The 20588-nt window shown below is 60.8% G+C and overlaps 1 protein-coding gene across 2 annotated transcripts in view; it reads left to right on the forward strand.

Annotated features, from left to right (window-relative positions):
• SLIT3 (slit guidance ligand 3) overlaps positions 1 to 20588 on the forward strand; it is a 517665-nt gene that overhangs the window by 470768 nt on the left and 26309 nt on the right. For both annotated transcript variants that reach the window (XM_045824010.1, XM_045824020.1), the window contains exons 17-25: positions 2102 to 2245; positions 2943 to 3086; positions 4234 to 4397; positions 5446 to 5578; positions 8810 to 8878; positions 10525 to 10596; positions 11170 to 11241; positions 17413 to 17484; positions 19057 to 19220. In XM_045824010.1, the coding sequence (XP_045679966.1) occupies positions 2102 to 2245; positions 2943 to 3086; positions 4234 to 4397; positions 5446 to 5578; positions 8810 to 8878; positions 10525 to 10596; positions 11170 to 11241; positions 17413 to 17484; positions 19057 to 19220 (1034 nt within the window). The remainder of the gene's footprint in view (positions 1 to 2101; positions 2246 to 2942; positions 3087 to 4233; positions 4398 to 5445; positions 5579 to 8809; positions 8879 to 10524; positions 10597 to 11169; positions 11242 to 17412; positions 17485 to 19056; positions 19221 to 20588) is intronic.

Here is a 20588-nt window from a genome sequence, read left to right on the forward strand (position 1 = left end):
CACCCCCACCCCACATTTCTCTGAACCACCCTGGGCCTGGGTTGGGAATTTCCAGACCCTCTCCGGTGTAAGACCCTCGATTCTCATGAGACACAGAGTGTGGAGCAGGATCTTTCCAGGGCCGGAGGGCCCGACACACTCATTCCGTGTCCCGAGTGCTTGCCCCAAGCTGTGGTCCCCCTGAGGCCCAGCCCAAGCTGCCTGCATTTTGAACAGCCCTTCAGTGGCTGCAGAGTGAGCAGCAGCCCGGGCTTCTGGAAAAGTCCATCCCCCTGTTGTACTCTCCTTCTGGTTTCCACCCTCCAGCCCGAGGAAATCCAATTCACAAGCCTTGCGGTAATGGGATGTTAATTGTGCTCATTTAAAGAAACAGATGTCAGGAAGTGGGAATAACTCCTCTTCATTGCCCGCCCGAGGACTTGAATTCCCCAAGAAGCCTCACTCCCTGGAGCCAGACCTGTGTTCCCCAGCATTAGAATGAGTGATAGCTGCTGGGAGAGCCTCTGGTGTCTAATTTGGGGGTCATTGGCAGTCTCCCCGAGCACTGCCTGCATCCCCGGGCCATCCTGGACCAGGGGGAGCAGGACTGATAAGAAAAAAATCGGGCTGAGTTTAAGGAGATCCCCGCCTCTCTCTGACCTTGGGGGAGGGCTTCTGAGAAGTTCCCTCCCGCTTCCTGGGAGGATGGAAGTTGGGGGAGGGGAGCAGGTTGGTGACAAGGAGGAGGACGGAGGGAGCAGAAGGTGGGACTGGGACACCGTCTCTTTCCCCCACACCTGCCCACAGGTGCGGGCATTGCAGCAAGCACCCTGCAGGCCCGGTCTTTAGAAAGGTAGCAGGCGGCCTGCACGCGGCCACGCAGCCCCAAGGTACCCAGTCCCACCGCCCCTGAGGCTGCTGGGCCCGGCCAGGAGCTCCCTCGAGGAGGGCGCCCGGGGAAGCGCAAGTAGCAGGACGCTGTGGTGCTGCCTCCCCTTCCCCTTCCCCTTCCCCTTCCCGTGCCCTGGGACCTGGAGCAGTGCCCTCTCCTCTCTGGGTCTCGTGTGCCCCGAGGCCGCGGGCCAGCTGCCCCAGCTCTCGTGCACCCTCAGCTCTGACGGCATCAGGGTGCTCGGCCAGCCACAGGCTGCTCTCCAGTGGCAGGGGTCACCAAGGCCGGTCCAGGACAAGGCTCTGACCCGCTGTTCCTCCCTCAGTTTGTGGTGACGCCATCACCTTCCGCCCCACCCGTCCTGCCTGCCAAGCCTCTCAGGACTGAACTCAGGGGCCCCGCGGAGGCCCCCCCTCCCCGGTCCCTCTCAGCCCCTGGCCCCCCTGCCGGAGGGCGTGGGCGGGAAGGGCCTGCTCCCAGCCCCTGGACCGAGCCCACCATAGGAAAGCAGAGCACCGCGAACCCCAAACTCCGCAAAGCAGTGGCGTGTGCAAGCTGACGTCCACATCACCAAAGGAGTGTCACTCCGCGAGAAGGCGGCTCCCTGGAGGCCTCCCTGTGGGCCCGAAAGCCTGGCTTCGCAGCCCAGGTCCCTCAGCTGTGTGGCTGTGGGCGAGTCGCTTAAACTCTCTGGACCTCAGTCCTCGTATCCGTCAAGTGAGGCCATGATAAAAAGAATACCCGTCTGGTAGGCCTTGTGTTGCAAGGGATCTGATGGGATTCGGTTGGCCAACCCCCTCCCACGGGCACAGTAACGCCATAGAAAGTGTCCGCTACATCTCGGGTCTCAGCCAGGGAGGAGCCACAAGTTCTGCACATGCCCAACCTGCATGGGGGGGAGTTTGGTGTCTATTTTTCTCCCGCCCCCCTCTTGAAGGGGGATTCAAGTTGAAGGAAGAAGGTTTGGGAATCAGTGTTTTCAATCTGTCAGTCCCCAGGGCATGGAAAAGACACTGAGGCTGAAAAGACTTCAAGCCCCACGGCCTGTTTTCACAAAGGTGGCCCCACCTGTGTGGACTGGGGTCCCTGCCGCCCCACCCCAGGCACAGGTGCTGAAGACAAACGTCCAGGAACCCGAGACTGAGCTCCCCACCGCCCAGTCCTCACTCCCGGGGCGGGGCACTGACCCCCTCCCTGCGTCTGTCCTGACGCACCGCCCCCCCTTCCCAGAAACCTGAGCAACAACAAGATCAAGGAGGTGAGAGAGGGCGCCTTCGACGGGGCAGCGGGCGTGCAGGAGCTGATGCTGACGGGGAACCAGCTGGAGGCAGTGCACGGGCGCACGTTCCGCGGCCTCAGCGGCCTCAAGACCTTGTAAGCGCCAGGGCCGGGGCCGGGGCCGGAACCAGGGCCAGGAGGGAGAAGGGTGGGCCGGGCGTCAGGGGGACTGCAAAGGCGGGCGGGCGGGCGGGCGGGCGGGCGGCAGACGGGCCTGGCCTGCTGAGTCCCTTCCTCCTGCGGCCGGAGAGGCACCGGCCGTTCCCCGGCCCTCGACGGGAAAGGGTGCAACATGGGAAGCAACACACACACTCACACTCACACTCACACACTCTACTATTGAGACACGCATAGATTCATGCCAGAAACATGCTGGTAGAGGCACACAAATACACATTTACCCATGAGCATTGACAGGCACACATGCACGTAAGGTGACATGCATGACCTGTAGATGAAGGTAGACACATGCAGACACACACAAGCTGATGTCCCGTCTCCTCCCAGAAATACACACACTAACTCCACACAACATGCATGCCTATGCACACGTATGTGTGACCCCTACCCCCGCTATAAATAAGGCATGCATAGACAAGCGTGTACATGCGCACTTACAGGTGGCCCCCGTGGGGACCCAGGCCCTGCTCTCACAGCACAGACCTCAGCAATGCGACTGGACGGGGCTTGGAGCCGGCACATGCTTCACACGCACACGCACACCACTGCAGCCCTGCCCTGGACAGGAAAGGATAATGCCTGTGCTCTCTCGTCCCCACCCCTCTCTCCACAGGATGCTGAGGAGTAACCTGATCAGCTGTGTGAGCAACGACACCTTCGCTGGTCTGAGCTCCGTGAGACTGCTGTCCCTGTATGACAACCGCATCGCCACCATCACCCCCGGAGCCTTCACCACGCTTGTCTCCCTGTCCACCATGTAAGCCCTCCTGGGCCCGCTGCACACCCACGCTGGGCCCCCGCCCCGCACACCTCCCCTCCCAGCTCCCTTTGGCCAAGGTCCTCTGTCTGCCCACTTAATGAACACTCGTCAGGCTCCCTTCACGTGCCGGGCACCGCCTAGGTGCCGAGGACACGCAGGCGGGTGGCTCCTGGAGCTCAGGGTGTGGAGAACCACCCCGGAAGGGGGCCAGCAGGGGTGCGAAAACCCAGCACGGCTCGGTCGGCAAGCACGGACCTGGGTTCTGAAGCCGGCCTGTTCAAGGAAGGGGGAAGCGCGTTTCCCCCTCGCGGAGGAGCTTGTGCTCACAGTGTCTCGTGGGGCTCTGCTGAGCTCCTTGCTGGTTGATTCTCCCTCTCTCCCTGTCCCCAGGGGCCCCACGGAAAGGCCCCTGCGGTGTGTGTGTGAGGTCACAGCGCGTTAAGGGAAGCAGCATTGACACAAGAACGTGCCCATCTTCGCACAGCTACTGAGGGTCAGAGCCAGGGTTCAAACCCAGGAATGTCTGACCCCCAAGCCCTTCACTGCCTTGGGATACCCCAGCCTCTCGAGGGCCTTTTGGCCCCTTTATGCATCCAATGGACCTGTACAAAGTGCCTGTGCTGAGGTCCCGGGTGCCGGGAGACCCAGACATGGACAGATAGCCGTGGGGGCCACCACTGGGCAACCAGCTCTGGTGGGTGCTGCGGAGGGAACACCGGCAAGTGGGGGGGGGGAGGCAGAGGGGAGCGTTCCAGTTCCCTTCCGAGGAGGGGCTCGGGAGAAGCTTCTTTGCTGAGGGCTGAGGGCTGAGGACAGGAGGATGAGGAGGGGCCGGCCAGGCAGACGCTAGGGGTCCACCCCCACAGGAGGGCCCCGTGTGTGAAGGCTCTGAGTGGGAGGGAGCCCTCTGAGGAGCTGGCGGCAGCTCCCATGGCTGGCTGGGGCCCAGCAGACAAGGGGGGGACCCCGGTCATGTCCATCAGCCAAGGTCCGGAATGGCCCCCGCAGAGGCTGCGTCTGGGTTTGAGGGGAGAGCCTGCGTCCCCTTTCCCTGGAGACCTGGGCCCAGGGTTGCCGCATGGGACCCGAGCCGGCGCCTGCGGGGGAAGCGTAGCCGCCCAGAGACGCCCTCCTCTCCTCCCAGAAACCTCCTGTCCAACCCCTTCAACTGCAACTGCCACCTGGCCTGGCTCGGCAAGTGGCTGCGGAAGAGGCGGGTGGTCAGCGGGAACCCCCGGTGCCAGAAGCCGTTCTTTCTCAAGGAGATCCCTATCCAGGACGTGGCCGTCCAGGACTTCACCTGTGAAGGTGAGGAAGCTGGGCGGGGGCGGGGCGGGGTGGGGTGCAGTACCTGGGAGTTGGGGAAGACCCAAGAGAGGTGGGGAGGGTGCGGCAGGTGCTGAGTGAGGGCCAGCACCCCTGCGATCGGATCCCCCTGTGAGCCCGTCAGCCGGCAGCGGGAGCTCTGGAGGCTGCGCCGGCGCACACGGGCCGTCAGTGCCTCTTCCTACAGACATTTCACCTCCCTCGGTCAGAGGTGCGTCACAATGCGCGGATTTTGTGACGACAGTGAGGTACCGTACAGCCGTCTATGAGACACTGTGGGACCAAATGTCCTCACCTCCCACGTCCACAGTGAGACTGGCCTCCCCGAGGTGACCCGGCACCTCGGGGCCGTGCACAACCTGCACCACCACTGTGCGTGGGCGCCCCGGGCCCCAGAGTCCCTGCCGGCGTCGGGACGAGGCTCGGACAGGCGGGGCACATGCCCACGAGAAACGGGCTTCTCGATGAGCCCCCGGAAGCTTCCTGTCACTGGGCGGGGCATACGCGCCCCGGGAGACCAGGGCGCTGAGCGTCGGGATTGCAGAGGGCACATTTGTTTGCGTAAATTCAAGCCGTAGAGGTTTTTACTCGGTCGACCTGAGATTAGCTAGAGACAGAGGAACTGGTTTGTCGGTGCACTGGGGTCAAAGGGTAATGGAGGCGGGAGGGAGGGGGCAGAGTCGCCAGCCGGAGGCACTGAGTTGTGGGAAGAGGGGAGATGGGGACGAGGAGGAAGAGCGTGGACAGGGCTCCGCCTCGGACCCCGAGCACTCCTTGGGTCGGTCCGTTCGGTCTGTTTCCCGCCCGACACTCTGGTCGCTCAGGGTTTTAGGTCTTCATTTCCCGTTCACTGCGGTGGAGGTCAGGCAGCCCTGCCGCCCCTCCCAGGCCCACAGTCCTCCTCCTCCCACCACGAACGGGACCAGCAGGCTCCCTGGTCCTGCTGTGGCTCACAGCTGCCCCTTCCCTGGAGGCGGTCCCCACTGCGGGGGGTTGCCACCCGCCTCGCTCACTCTCGGGCGCCCCACAGGCAACGACGACAGCAGCTGTCACCTGGGCCCGCGCTGCCCCGAGCAGTGCACCTGCGTGGAGACGGTGGTGCGCTGCAGCAACAGGGGCCTCCGCGCCCTCCCCAGAGGCATCCCCAAGGACGTGACGGAGCTGTGAGTACCCCTGCGGGGCACCCTGAGGTGCCCCACCCGCGCCCGGCACCCTCTACCCCCGTGTCCCACACAAGGCTGCCTGGGGGAGCCCTTGGTGAATGGGCCCCAGCGAGATGGCAGCAGAGCCTCCACCGGGGGGGCCAGCAGCAGCTTGCACACAGGACAGGAAGCATCCCCCACCCACCATGCCTCTGCCTGGCAGGTGACACGGGGCCTGGCAAGTGAAACGGAGCAGGGTCAGTGTCGTCTAGCTTCCCCGCCAGCCTGGCAGTCCGACAGCAGACGCAGCGGAGGGAAATCGGGGAGGCACTGTCCGGCAGGCACAGGGGCTCAGCACGCACTTGCTGTGACTTCAGTGTGAAGGGCAGAGGAGGCTGCCCGGGGAGGAGGTCGGAAAGGGAGGGGCAGAACACAAGGAGGGCAGGAGGGACCCATCCACACCCAGAGCCAGCCCCCGCCCGCCCACCCCTCCGGCGTGCGCTCCCTCCAGGCCTCAGGCACGCCGCCTCCCCCTCCCCCACAGCCCAGCCTGTGCCCTCGGACCCAGGCAACAGAAAAGGGCTCAGAGGCCTCCCTCTGGGGAGCGTCTCTCTGCCAGCTCTCCTGCTGCCCCCGGAGTGGGACTTGAGTGCCCCAGTGTCTCAGAGAGCAGAGAGGTTCCCGGGTGAGAGTTGCGGCTCCTGGCATCCCCTGTCCCTCAGGGAGACGGTGAGCAGGGCCGCCAGCCCCAGGGAAGGAACAGAGGGCTTGACCTTCACTAAGAAGCCCCCGGCGGCCCTGAGTCTGGGTCAAGGCCGTACCCTTGGAGGTGTGTGTTGGCAAAACCACCTGTGCAGTGAGCCCTGCGACCTTCCTGGGCTGGCTGCGGTGGGGGGTGGGGGCACAGGTCTGCGGAAAAAGGCCCAGGTACGCGCCTCCGTCGTGGGCTGACTGAGTGCCAAGCAACACGGGTCAAGGAGAAGAGAATGTCATGGAAACAGGCCCACGGGCACTTCTCCCCCCAGCTCACGAGACGGGGATTGAAATAACACAGATAATTGGCTGTAATTGTAAAGTAAACTTCGGAGCTTGGGGAGGAGGCCCGATGTCCTGCTCTGGAAATCATGGCCCTTCCCTGGACCAGACGTGGTTTGCAAAGGTCGCCAAGGAGAGCAGCCCCCGCCTCTGTCCCCACCTCTGCCCCCGCCACCTTCTCCTGGTGGGGAGGGCGGGGGGTCAGGGAGCAAGAAAATCGATCCCAGAGGACGCGAGAGCTGGCAGGCCCGGACTCGGTGGCCAGGAGGCCCAGGGACGTGGGCTGAGTCCAGATTCAGGAGTCACTGGTTCTCTGGGGCGGAGCTGCCAGCTTCCCAAACAAAATCCAGTTTAATGCCCTGAGAAGGAGAAAGGGCAAAGCAGGCCGTGGCCTCTGTCACAGCCAAGGGAGCAGGGCAGCAGGAATGAGGAAGGGAGGAGAATTTCATTAGCCTTTCTGAGTAACTGTAAATATTCCTCTCCAATATCAGCCAGCGCCACACAGCGCTCGTGTCTGAAGGGCTAGTTGCAGGGTGCAGCGCGAACCCAGGCCCATGAACCCCTCACGCTGCCGGATGAAAACCCACTCACTACTCTGTGCGCACTGGGAAAGGGGCTTCCCCCGTGCGGGGCCTGGTGACGGCACACACTGCCCGTTGGGACAAGACTGGCCCCCCGAGTGACGCAGTCCTTCCCAGGGCCGACACACCGCACTGCACGACATCAAACATGCCACAGCCATCATTATCGCCACCGCACACCTCAGAGAAGTCTCTGCATAAGGGGACGCTGTCCAGCCCCATGGGGCCGTTACAGGTTTTCTGAGACTTCAATTTCACTTTGGAAGCTCAAATCTGAGCATCACCAACAACTGGCAATGCCGCTTGTTTTTCTCGAAGGGACAGGCTCGCCCTGTTCATTCTTGAGAAACCGTCTGCTAAACACCCATTTCGGAATAACCGGCCTGCTAGTCATTCTTTCCAGCACAAACCTAGGCGGGTGAAAGGCTGGTTCAGCTCGTAACTCCAGTACACGGGTACCTTTCCTCCACCGTCCTCCTCCTGCCGCAAGAACGCCTCATGCACACTTCCCGTTTGTCACGCAGAATGTTACAAAGATGAGTGCTCAAGAGTGGAGAGTCCCTGCAGTTAGCAGTGCTTTAGCCCTTCATCCGGGGCATTCTCAAATGAAACTGGCGTTGACCCACTCGGTGCCACTGCCTGGGTCCGTACTAAGGCACCAGCCATTTCGCTCACACAGTCCGAAAGGACAGCCCTGGTTTCATGTAACTGCAAAAATAGTTTTAGCCTCCTAGACCCCTGGGGCGGCCTGGGGGACTCCACCCCCTGGGGCCCACGGGCCCCACTCTGAGAGCCACCCAGGCCACCGCACACGGGCAGGCCGAGAAAGCACAGAGACGCCCGCCGGCACTCAGCGGCGAGCTCCTGGTTCAGACGCAGGCCCACCGTGTCTCACTGAGCACTGGTCAGAAGCAGACGCTGCGCATCGAAGCCCCCAAGGTCACTGACACCAGCACTCCCTGTGGAGCTAGGGCCTTGTCCGCTTCTGGAGGTCCCATGACTGCGGAGCCGTGAGCCTTCTGGACTGAGGATCGTCTTGCTGGAAGAGTTTAACCCTAAAAATCTGTTGGCTCCCATCAAAGGGAGTGTTTGCTAACGTCAGGCCTTCCGGTCCTGGAAACAAGTTCTGCACGCCCGCATCTCCCCGGAGGCCAGGGAGGCGAGCCGGGCTCCAACGTCCCCGCCGTCCACTGCTGGTGAAGGGCCAGGCAGTTCCGATGCTGGCTCGGGTCTGAGGACCATGATCTTGGATTTGTGGTCCTACCACTGATATCCCCGGGACGGGAGAAGAGAAGGATGACCACTGTCCCCCAGGCACGACCGCTGGAAGAAGGGGTTTCTGTGGGGAGTGTAGTGCGGTCTGAGGACATCATGGGGAGAGGCTGGCAGTGCAGGCACATGCACACACATGTGTACACACATCGTGGACCTTAGCAGCCCAGCGAAGACATAACCACACAAATAAATGCTGGATGACAAATGCAGCGTGTGGTGTGTGCCTTGAGGGAGGGGAAGCTATGAGAGAGTAAACCGAGGACCCGACCCAGCCTGGAACGTCTGGGGCGGTGTCTCGGAGAGGAAGGGAGAACGCGGGTGGTGCCTCTTTGCCAGACGTCACTCCGCACCTCTCTTTCAGGTACCTGGAAGGAAACCACCTAACGGCGGTGCCCAGGGAGCTGTCCGCCCTCCAGCACCTGACACTGATGTAAGAGGCCCGGCTCTGGGTGGGAACTGTCATTCTCTCTCCTGGCGGAGGTTGGGAAGTGTGGAGAGTGGGGGGGCCGGTGCTGCAGGCTCTCAGCCTCTCTGCACTGCCTCCCCTCCCAATGGGGCGGGGGACAGGCATCTGGCAGGAACGGGTGCCCGATGTGCCCAGTCTGGTGCAGTGAGAACCACCGGCAGACACCCAGCGCCCGGCACTGCTGCCCGCCACACCCCCTTCTTCCTCAGCACGGGGGGAGGGGGCTGAGCCCCTGGCCTTCCAGTTGCTTGCAAGCCGTGTCTGCACTTAGCTTTATCAAAAAAAAAAGGCACATTTCTTCTTCCTTTCTTTCATGGCCCAGAAAATGTTCTAAGTAGATGCTTCAAATCGACTTCCCCTCAGGTGGTGGCTGCTACTGGCTCCAAGTCAGCCAAGACCTGGGAGACCCCCAAAGGAGGAGCAGGGCTGCTGGGCATCGGGGCGGCCCCAGAGGCCGGCCGGTCTGTGGGCTTCAACCCTGGAAAGCTTCCCCGCCTCACCCAGGAGGGACGTGGAGGTGGGGGGCGGGGCACAGGGAGCCACTCCGCTGGGGGACAGTGAGAGTTCTTTCAGAATGAAGCAGCGTCGCCTTTAGGATGGGGGCGGGGGGGGGGTGGGGACCACTGAGGAAAGGTAGAAGAAAGCCACCTGTCACCTTACTCAGCCTGGCTTCCCAGAGAAGCCGCAAATCAGCCTCCAGAGGAGACTTTCCCGGCCTCAGCCCTGTGGGTGTGGGGCAGCCAGATAACTCTTGCCTGTGGGAGCTGCTGTGGGCATCGCGGGAGTTTTGGCAGCATCCCTGCCTCTACCCACCCGATGCCAATAGCTTCCTTCTTCTGGTCGTGACAGCCAAAAATGTCTCCAGACGTCGTCAAATGTCGCTAGGGGGACACAGGTGGAGACCTACTGCTCTAGAGAACCTTCTGCTCCAGGGCCGTGGCTCTCAGCCTCAGCTGATTTGGGGAATCACCTGAGCAGTCTGTTTGCCTTCTTGCACCCTGATGCCCCAGCCCACGCCAGACCAATCACATCAGACTCCTGGTGTGGAACCCGGGCCTCAGAGGCTGCAGAAGCTCCAGGTGATTCTCGTGTGCAGCTGGGGTCGGACACCACTGCCCCTGCCCCGGGGACTTGTCCCTGCGGAGAAGCTGGAGGTCATCGTTGACAGAGGACCACGCTCCCACCCACCTCAGCCCCCTGAGAGACAGTCTGATAAGGGGAATTAAATGAATGCCAGGCAGGAGGGAAGGCAGAGGCACAGCAGCGAAAGAAGTATTGATCAGGGGAAGAAATGTGCTAGAATCAGAAAAGATTACTATCTTCTGTGTTCTGTTTTGCTGGTCGAATGAATGGGTGGATAGACATGGGACAGGATGACTGAAGAGCTAAATGAATGAGTAGATGGACAGATGCTGAACAATTGCTTGAGTGATTGAATAGACACTGGATAAAAGAGCATCTGGATGCATGGATACATGGGTACATGGTGGATGGGTGGATGGGCAGAGGGGTGGGTGGGTGGAGGGATGGGTGGCCTGTGTGACAGTTGGGAATGACCCCCTGCACATGCAGCCAACAGCAAACGGGACCCTCTGTCTCACTTTTCCCAGCGACCTGAGCAACAACAGCATCAGCGTGCTGACCAACCACACCTTCAGCAACATGTCTCACCTCTCCACCCTGTGAGTGCGGTGGCGTGCCGGCGTCACGCGCCTGCGCCGTTCCTTCCCCCGTCCCCTCGGGCCCGGCCCTCTGCCTTAGCGGCTCTCAAAGCTGTGGCTGCCCCTGCACAGGGCAGACCACCATCATCGGGAGGAAACTAACGTGGGTGTGAAGCCCCCTGCCTGGGCAGTCAGGCCAGACCTGGCGCCTAATGAGTTCCGAGGGAGGCCCTCCATGGAACACCTTCTGGGCCTTGTGAATTCCTTCCCCAGCGGAACGCTCCCCCACACAGTTGCCCTTCGCTCAGACCCATCCGTGTCCGGTAGCTCTGCGCATTGTGGACACTCAGACTGACAGTGGAGGGAGGGGGTAGCTCAGCTGGTCGAGGAGCCAGCCTGCTGGGGGGGAAACTAGGCACAGTGAGCTTCCTGGGGTGCCGGGAGGTGATCCTCTTCCCACTGCGGTTAGGATGCTTCTGCCCATCCTTTCAAATGGGGAGGATAAGCCTTGGCTTTGACCGGGCGCAGTGTGGACAGCCCCCACCCCTGGGCAGCTGAGGCAGGAAGAGCCAACCACTGTGCTCTTTTCCGCAGGATCCTGAGCTACAACCGGCTACGCTGCATCCCCATCCACGCCTTCAACGGGCTGCGGTCCCTCCGAGTGCTGTGAGTATGAGCCGTCTCCTGCGCCGGGAACCGCAGGCGGCGCCGAGCGCTCCTCCGATGCCACACACACTCTGCCCCAACCCACCACCTCCTTATTTTCCTGGCCCATTATTACTGGAACAGTGATAACCGTATTTTGGGGGGGCTTCTCATGGCCATTGCCTCATTTAAACTTGTGCAACAGTGCTGTGAGGTGGAGAGCCATGTGCCCATGTTTGAGATGGGGAAACTGAGGCTGGACTGGTGAAGTAAGTGGTGCACAGTCCAGCAGGCAGGGGTAGCAGGACCCAGCCTCCGGGCTCGGAGCCCTGGGAGCCTTCCCAGCACCCAGCAGCAGTCAGCAAACAGCGCCCAGCGCCTGGCCCACTGGAGAGCCCCCAGGCCGGCGTGATTTACACAGGCCCACAGAACGCCGGTGTCAGCGACAGCTCCGCCACATGTCATCTGCGCTGTTATTAAAAATCAATTCTCTGGGGGCAGAGGAGCGCCCGCGCCGACAGTGTGCCATCTGTTATTGTCACTTATTTATTATCCACCTTCTCTGGGGACTCGAGAATGGAAACATCAGCAGAACCGTGTCCCTGCTTCCCGTTGAACACAATGGGACGTGGGCTCACCCCGTCGGCCAGGGCTGAGGCTGGACCCACTCCCCCACCCACCTCCCACCCACCTCCCCCCACAATCCCAACCTGTTGTCTCCCATCTCAGTCTTCCGGTTCCGTGCGTGGGTGTGCCGCCAGGGGGTGTGGCCGGCCAACTTGAATGGGATCTCTGCGCATGTGTTCATAATTAGGGTAGTTCTGGGCAGCAGGCGGGGGGTGGGCAATGCAACAGGTATGAGGCAGAAGGAGAACGCTTGCCTGTCCATCTGTGTGTCTGTCCGCCCGGGCAGGGGGTGGGGGTATGAACTTCACCCTGAGTTCTCCTTCCTCAGCACACAGGGCGTCTCACTCCGGAACCTCCACAATCTCCAGTTCGTCAGGTGCCCGTGAACATGTCACACGCCGTGCCTGCTTCTTGAATTAACAACCAGTAGGGCTTGAGCACCATGATTTTATTTTTATTTTAAGATTTTATTTATTTTTAGAGGGAGGGGAAGGGAGGGAGAAAGCGAGAGGGAAACATCAATGTGTGGCTGCCTCTCATGCGCCCCCTACTGGAGACCTGGCCTGCAACCCAGGCATGTGCCCTGACTGGGAATCAAACCTGCGACCCTTCGGTTCGCAGGCCAGCGCTCAATCCACTGAGCCACACCAGCCAGGGCAGCGTGGTGATTTTAGCATCGTGGGCTAGCATAACTGAAAGGGGCCTCGGGCCCTCATTCCAAACAGCTGCCTCAGTGGGGAACAACCATTTTCTGCATGAGGGCCAATCCAGGGAAAATCTAAATGTTTACAAGCTCCATTTCTTTTACGATATTTGTATCTTTTCTCCCAGTAACTGCACACTTAGGAATTTATGCTCGAGAATAATCCAAAATGAGGGAAAGGCTCTGTGCGTTACGATCGTGGCCGCACTGTTATTTTCCACCTAAATTTTAAATAGGGCCTACAAGGGCCTCCTTGGGGGAGTGCTGGAGGCAAGCCGGTCGGTGAGGTGCGGTAGCGCGGTGGGGAGACAGGAACCACACGGCCGCGTGGGGCAGCACTTACCGCGGAGCGCCACGTGGAAAACCAACCCTCGTGTGTGTGTACGTTACAACAGCAACTTGCAAACAATCATACGTATGAAGGACTATAGGGAACGTGGACAAACAAAAAAAGCGATTACGGCCAACGGTTCGTGCTGTCGTTTCTGTGCTAAAGGAAGGCGGAGCTGAGGAGGAACGAAGACAGGAGCTGATTTGCCATTGAGGGAGTGAGGGCAAAGAGATAGGGGCTTTGTTGGTTTTTTTGGTTTTTGGAAATCAGGAATTGCAATATTTGCAACTGCATGTAAGCATCTGTGTATTTTCTCATTTCTAAAGGGTTTCATTCTTTCGATTACAATTTCAGAAATAACCAGAGACCCAGAGATGCTGGCAGTTTGGGGTGGGGGAGGAGAGTGGGCCTCAAGATTCAGCCACAGAGAAAGGCCAGAAAGTGCTCGGGAAAGCAGGAGGAGAGGCCTGGTGCGTGCGCATGCACACGTGTGTGTGTGTGTGTGCACGTGCGTGTGTGTGCGTGTCTCGGTGGGGGGATTTGAATGCATCTCAGAGATGTGACCGGGTGGTGGTCAGGGGACCCTGCATGAGGACAAGCGTTGTGTGAAAACAGCTTTTCCCACTCGGCGCCTAATCTAAAAGCAGCTAGGTGAGAACATTCCCGTGGACGTCCTCCTCGTTCTTCTTCAGGGCTCCACGTGCTCCCTGACCTTTGCCCCACACCAAGCTGCGCGCCTGGTGTGCGGGTGGTCCCAGCGGCCACTCCCAGCCCCCGCCGCAGGGGAGCCACCCGGAACCGGTCGGCGCTGGGAGGGCTGACTGGCGCGCGCTCCGAGGGAGCGGGTGGGTCACCGTCCGTCACGCTCCGCATGTTCCGCTCCCAGTCCCTGCAGTGAGGCTGCGTCTGCCGTTTGTGCACGCGGGGCTGTCCATCGTGCCCTGTGGAATGCAGAGGTCCTCCCTACAGCATCCCCTGAAGGGCTCCTTTTGCTTGATTTCCTTCAGAGACCGAGAGCTCACTCCCGTCTCAGCCAGCCCCATCCCGTGTCTGACCAGCTGTTGAACATTGGACGATTCTGGGGAGCCCAAAGGAGATTCCTTTGGACCTCGAAACCGTGGTCCTGGTTTGGCCCTTTAGTGCCCCATTCGGCCTCCTTTCCCAGCAGGCGGTGCCCCCTACTTGTACCGCTCCCCATTCAGGCTTTGCCTGAAGATCGGAGGGACATGGCCTCTTTAAAAATGACACGTTGCCTGCTTGCCCAGAGGCCGCGGATGAGAAGGAAAGAGTGGGTGGAATGAAAGACAGGAGAGGAAGGCGAGGGGCACAGGGTCGGGCTGCCCAAACGTGGGTGTGTTCTCCCCACCTGGGGCCCCGTCATGGGCTCGCGGCTGCCTCTGAGGCCTGCGGGCTGCACACCTGCAGGCTTCTGCGGCACGTGGGTGCTGCTCAGAGGCTGGCCCCAGGACACGTGCACGAAGGGAGGGGGCGCGGCAATGCTAACAACAATCAGAGCCGACGTGAGCGAGGGCTCCTGATTTGCTGCCCTGCCTGGAGCCCTGAACCATTGGGACCACTGGCATTGCACCTTTAATCCTCACGCTGCCAGTGCAGGAAGCACCGAAGCGAGCAGATGTCTCCCGCCCACGGGGAGGGAAAGTCAGGCCAGACCCCCTCCAGCGTAGAGAGAATTCGGCCGAGGGTAATGGGAAACGTCAGCGGCAGACCTGGGGCTTAAGGGCTGGGTGCGGGTGCCCCGAGGCCACTGTCAGAGAGGTGTCTCTCTCTGCCTCTGTCCTCACAGTCCCAGCCCAAGCCCCAGCAATGTCTCTCACTGGCCCACAGAGGTCACAGACGCCACCTCATGCCAGTCACTGTGACGGCCACTGGGCAGCCCTGGGCCGTAGCGCTGCCCGTGAGGCCAAACCCCTCAGACTGTGTGGGCGGGGGGTGAGGCCCCCAAGAACAGGGAAGAGCGGTTACAGAAACTGGGAGAGTGAAGGGAGTCACCCACGGCCCCCAAAAGACAACCACAACGCGTAAATGCTAAGAGCGACTCCACGTTAGAGATGACGAAACTGAGCCGCAGAAAGACGGTCTCGGCTCAGGCAGCCAGGGATGGTCAGCGGGAGATCTGAACCCAGGCAGCCTGACTCCGGACCTTACCCCCGCCCCAGCCGCCTGGGAGGGCCCAGCACACGCAGAAGGGAATGCACCCACCCAGACCCACACGTGGAATGAGGCCGGTCCCTGGCACCCAGCACACGCACGGCGTGCCTGGGGTGGTTTGAGGCAGCTGGGAGCTGACACAGATGGTCCTGTCCTCCCCATGCTCAGATGTAGCCACATCAGCAACCCCCAAGCCCCAAGTTTGCCCTGAACACCCCCAAGAGCCAGGAGGGGAAACGGAGCCTCAGGCGTCCGAAGTGGAGCCTGTGGGAGCCCAGCCCCTGGGAGGTGGGAGGGAGACGGGGCGGGGAGAAGGGCAGAGCGCTCAGTGCTCCTGGGAGGGCGCGTCTGCCTCGCGTCCCCGCATCCTGCAGGATGGCGGTTAGACGTGCGAGAGCCCCTCTTCGGGGACCACTCCGGGAGCGGGAACCTGCAGCGCAGGCAGGTTTCCGTGGCGCTGTCGTCCCAGTAAATCACGGCCCCGTCGTCACTCCGCCGTTTCCAGAGACCTCGGCAGCTCCGCGCAGGATGAATGGGAGCGTGACTTGCAGGAGCCCCAGCGCCAGGGCTGCCGTTGGCCATCGGGTGTTTTTGAACCAGGGCTCCGTGTCCCTCCAGGGCCCGGGCCTCATTCAGAGATGATTAACAGAGGTTCTGGAGCATTTGCCAGAGAGCAAGCAGCAACGAAGTCCTCCAAGTTAAGAGCAGGCGGGGGCTGGTGCAATTCATAGACACCCATGTGAATTAGACTCGATGATGCTGACAACGTGCTGGGAAGTGCTGGACGCTCCCTGAACACCCGGGGACCGTTCACGCTCGTCCTGCTGTCCTCGGAGGGGCCGGAGCGGCGGCTTCGGGAGAAGAGGAGGACGAGGTGACAACCTGAGGCAACTAAACGTGGTTCAGAGGACCAGGAATGTCGGCGTCCCCCCGAAGCTTGTTAGAAACACAGCCCCTTAGCCCCCGCCCCCACCCCCACCAAGCCCCGTCTCAGTCTCTGGGAACCGGGCCAGAAACCTGCCCGTGGGCGAGCCGCCACGCTCGGCCTGCTCCGCAGCCTCTGTTCCAGCTGCCGGCCGGGCCGGCTCACATTAGGGGCAGGAAACGAGAGCAGAATCCTGCGTCGTTGCCCTGTGTACGCCCCCAGAGTCAAGGCTAGTCCCCCTTCCGTTTCACTGGGGCTCCCTCCTCAGTGCAGGGGTCTGTGCCCAGCAGCCACTCAAGACGCCTCGGAGCGTCTGTGAGTTTCGTTTCACAGGCCAGACCCCAAGGGAGCCGTCAGCCTGGGGACTTGGGGTGCGCCGTCGGTGCTTACGCCCTCAGTGGGGGCACGACCTAGGAATTGGGGACTCACTCCTGTGGTTCCTTGAGCAGCGAAGCCACGTTCATTAGGTTCATTCCTGGACCCGTTCTCCAGGCGTCCACCAAAAGCTCAGCGTATGCCAACCCCCCGCAGGTGCGAATAGCTCCTGGCTATTGCAGCGCAGGGCGCGGAGGGGTGTGATTAACACCGAGCAGGTCGCCCGGGCCCTCAGACGAGACGCTAGAAAGCACACGCAGATGCACACAAGTGCCGGAGCCCTGCGTGTGGGTCCCCACTGGGATGAGGGCCAGGCCCCCAGGCAGGTTCCGCAGCAGCCGAGGGCCCACCTTCCTCTCTCCCCTGAGCCGGGAGGATGGCACTTCTCCGTCCCACAGATCTCCCCGAGCGAATAAAAGGGAACCAGTTTCCCGATCTGTTCCAGACCGCCTTCAAGGCCCGCTCACGCATTGTCCAGGTTGATCGTTTGGCACCTAGAAAGGGACGGGCTCTTGTGGACTCACACACCCACAGCCACCCTCGGTGGCCAGTCTTTGTACTTTGGTTCCCGTTTGACAATGAGAAGCTGAGGCACAGAGAGGGCAGTGACCCTGCCCTCAGTCACACAGCTGGTAAGGGGCAGAACCAGGGTCTGAATGGAGGCAGCCCGGCCCCAGAGCTTACGGTCTCACCCACAGTTCTTCACGTTGTCTCTGAGAGCAGGCGGACACCTCTCCATCTTTCAGGCGCAGAAACGGAGGCCCAGAAAGTAAAGTGACTTATCACGTGTTCCACAGCCAAAGGGACAGGCTCCATCCTGGGCCTGTTCGATTCAAAAGCCCATCTTCTCCTTTCCCAAACCCTCTACCCCCAATGTCCTGGTGCTGAGCTGGGCGTGGAGACATCCACGCACCAGCCACAAGGACATGCACCTGTGGGTGCTGGCGGAGGGCTCCGAGGGAGACTCCGTGGGGGGCGGGGGAAGGCTGGGCCAGCCCAGGACGCCGGGGGAGCGGAGATCAGATCTGTTCTATTGACCCCACCTCTGTGCTTCTGCCTCAGAACCCTCCACGGCAACGACATCTCCAGTGTCCCCGAAGGCTCCTTCCACGACCTGACGTCCCTCTCCCACCTGTAAGTAGCCGTGCCCGTCCGGGCCGCGGGCCCACTCGGCACAGAGCACCGTCAGAGGGCCCCGCTCTCGGTGGCCCCGCTCGCGCCCAGCGGCTGTTCTTTCTGTCGCGGGGAGCGTGCTTTCCATCGGGGGGCCCACGCGGCGCACGGTGCGTGTTCTCTGCTGCAGCCACCTGCAGAGGCTTCATCCGCCGTGTGAACGACGCAAACCCAAATTCCGCAGGAACCGAGATCAAACTCCCAGCAGGCGCCCCACACTTCAGATGAATTCTCTTACCTGTTTCTTGCAGCAGCGAGCCCTTGTCTCCCCTTATTACACACGATGACACCGAAACAGACGGGCTAAAAAAACTGTCCCAGGAGCGCCCAGCTCGTGGCCTGTTGCCCAGGCTCCAGAGCACACAGTCTCCACCTCTGCCCCCTGCCCCTCACACACGGGGGACGCCGCGGCCCCTCACTCTGGGGCACTGCTTGTCTCTCCGCCAGGGGACGTGTTTGAGTGTGCAGCCCACTCCACGTGGTCTCATTTGCGTCACCTTGCACGCCTATGCTGACAGGTGTGCACGTTGTGAAACACTGAAAACAGAAACGTTAGAGGATATGATGAAAAGGGAAGTTCTAGGGTCTTCCCCCTGCACGCCTCTCGGGCGGGGTGTGCTCGGGGCAGCACTACGCCCGCCCCGCAGCTGCAGGCGGAGTGGGCGGGGAGGAGATGCGTGCTCCTCCTCGCAGGTTCCGGCTGGCCCGCCCGCCAACCTGCCCTGAGACAGGTTCAGAGGAGAAAGGCATACTCGTGTAGTTCATGTTTTCACGCGCCCATGGGGGTCTCCAGAGGGAAACTGACCCGAAGAAGCCCTTGGGCCCAAAGAAGCTTCGACACCTTTTGACACCAGGAATGATACACTGGGTGGCTCTGGGAAGATAGAGGGGCTCGAGCTGGGGGCCACAATCTGTGGGATCGTGCCTAGGAAATGCGTGCGGGAAGCTTACTGGAAGGTCAGGGTCATTTCAGTGGGTCTGCTGGTGCAGAGACTCCCGGTCTCCGGGGCGGGGAGGCACCTTTCTCAGGGAAAGGGGGCTGCTTTTAGGTGGAAAGGGGTTCGTCAGAGGGCCCTTCCTGCATCCGCTGTCTCTCCAGTGCCTGCAGTTTGAAATAACCAGTATCCCCCCCCAGAGTGGCTTGTCGGAGGGCGGTGTGCTCCGAGCTCCCTCAGTGTGGCTGGGCGTCACAGCCTCTCTGCAGAGTGGGTCCCCCGGCGGGCCCTCCAGTGCGGGGGAGAGCCGGGTAATGAGATGAGAGGCCCAGGAGGCTTCCTCGGGGCTCCAGGGTTGAGGCCGAGTTCAGGGTTGCTTGCTGGGATGGGTGAGAACCAAGCCGAGGTGGGAGGGGCTTGGGGGTTGAAACATCTCCAGGGATCAGAGGTACAGTCGGGAGTCCACTGGTCCTCAGGCCAACCCCCGCCCCCCCAGTCTAGGCAAAGTCCGAGAATTCTGCTTTTCCAGAAAGCCAAGGATACGGAGCCCACGGGCCAAGCGGGCGGGGGGACTCTGACGTCCTGCTCTGCCCCCCAGGGCCCTGGGAACCAACCCGCTGCACTGCGACTGCAGCCTGCGCTGGCTGTCGGAGTGGGTGAAGGCGGGCTACAAGGAGCCTGGCATTGCCCGCTGCAGCAGCCCCGAGCCCATGGCCGACCGGCTCCTGCTCACCACCCCCACCCACCGGTTCCAGTGCAAAGGTAGGTGCTGCTGCCGCCCGCCCTCCCCCGCCCCTCCCCTCCCCCTCTCCCTCCCAGGGCCTGCCCTGCCCCCGGCAGCCTGTCAGAGCCGGCCATCTCAGCAGAAGGCACCCCGAAAACTGTTGCCGTGTCTGCTCCTCCGTGGGTCAAACACAGAGGCTGGGGCTGAAATTGACGTGGACCTTTGTCCCTCCCTCCCCAAGTCCCTCTGGTGACACGTCCCCGCCGCTGACTTCCTTCTCTGCGTACTTTGGCATAATTGAGAAATTCTTTAAGCTGCATTTTTTTTAATCCAACATCCCTAAAGCACATGAATTTCCCCCGCAAACTTGCCCGTGTGGTTTTGACTGACCACATCACCGCGAGAACAGACCACGACTGGGCACTTCCTGTGCAGCAGGCGCTGTGCTAAGCGCTTCTCCAGGTGTTGCTTCTTTAAATGTACACTTTCTATGCATTAATTTATCTTCTTCTCCAGCACCTCTGTGGGGTACACACTAGAATCACCCTCATTTTTTTAGTGTCATTTCTTTTTTTTTAAGATTTTATTTATTTATTTTCAGAGAGGGAAGGGAGGGAGAAAGAGAGAGAAACATCAATGTGTGGTTGCTGGGGGCCATGGCCTGCAACCCAGGCATGTGCCCTGACTGGGAATCGAACCTGTGACACTTTGGTTCGCAGCCTGCGCTCAATCCACTGAGCTACGCCAGCCAGGCCTGAATCACCCTCATTTTTTAAAAGGAAAACACTGAGGCCAACCGAGGTTAAATGATTTCTCAAGGCCACGGTCAGCAGGACCCCAGGTCTCTCGGACTCCACGGCGCACACGCCTGAGCACCAGGCTGTGGCGATGTCCCCCCACGGCCCCTCTGACCAGCTCCTTCTGAACCTGCCGGGTGCTCCCCGTGGTTTCCCTACCGCCGGTGCATGGAGGTCTTTGTTTGTAATTGTGCCCTTGGATGACATTCAGAGAAGAGAAGCCACTGGGCCGGAGTCCAGGACGGTGCTTAAATGTGTTGCCAAACTCGTCTCCCAAGAGGGCTGTAAGCAGCTCCCCCACCCCCCGTGCACCCCTTGGGTGCATTTTTCACCACTCTTGTGTTATTTTATCTCATTTCGTAATCATCGCTAATTCAACAGGTGAAAAAAATCTCTTTATGTTTTGTCTGTCTTTGACTGTTGGGGAAACTGTTTTGTTTCTTGTTTTTTGTTTTCAAAATTTTACTTTCCAGATGTATTGCACACCTCTTAGAGCCTTAATATTTTTTTTGTTTTTATCGATATGCTTTAATTACCCCCTAAAACGTCACTGGGTCCTTGGGACACACAGCCTCCCTGTTCTAGTGTGAAGCCAGGGCTGAGCCCTGG

The sequence above is a fragment of the Phyllostomus hastatus genome, unplaced genomic scaffold (assembly GCF_019186645.2).
Source record: "Phyllostomus hastatus isolate PE091 unplaced genomic scaffold, TTU_PhHast_1.1 phas_contig_150, whole genome shotgun sequence".
In the NCBI taxonomy this organism is placed as follows: domain Eukaryota; kingdom Metazoa; phylum Chordata; class Mammalia; order Chiroptera; family Phyllostomidae; genus Phyllostomus; species Phyllostomus hastatus.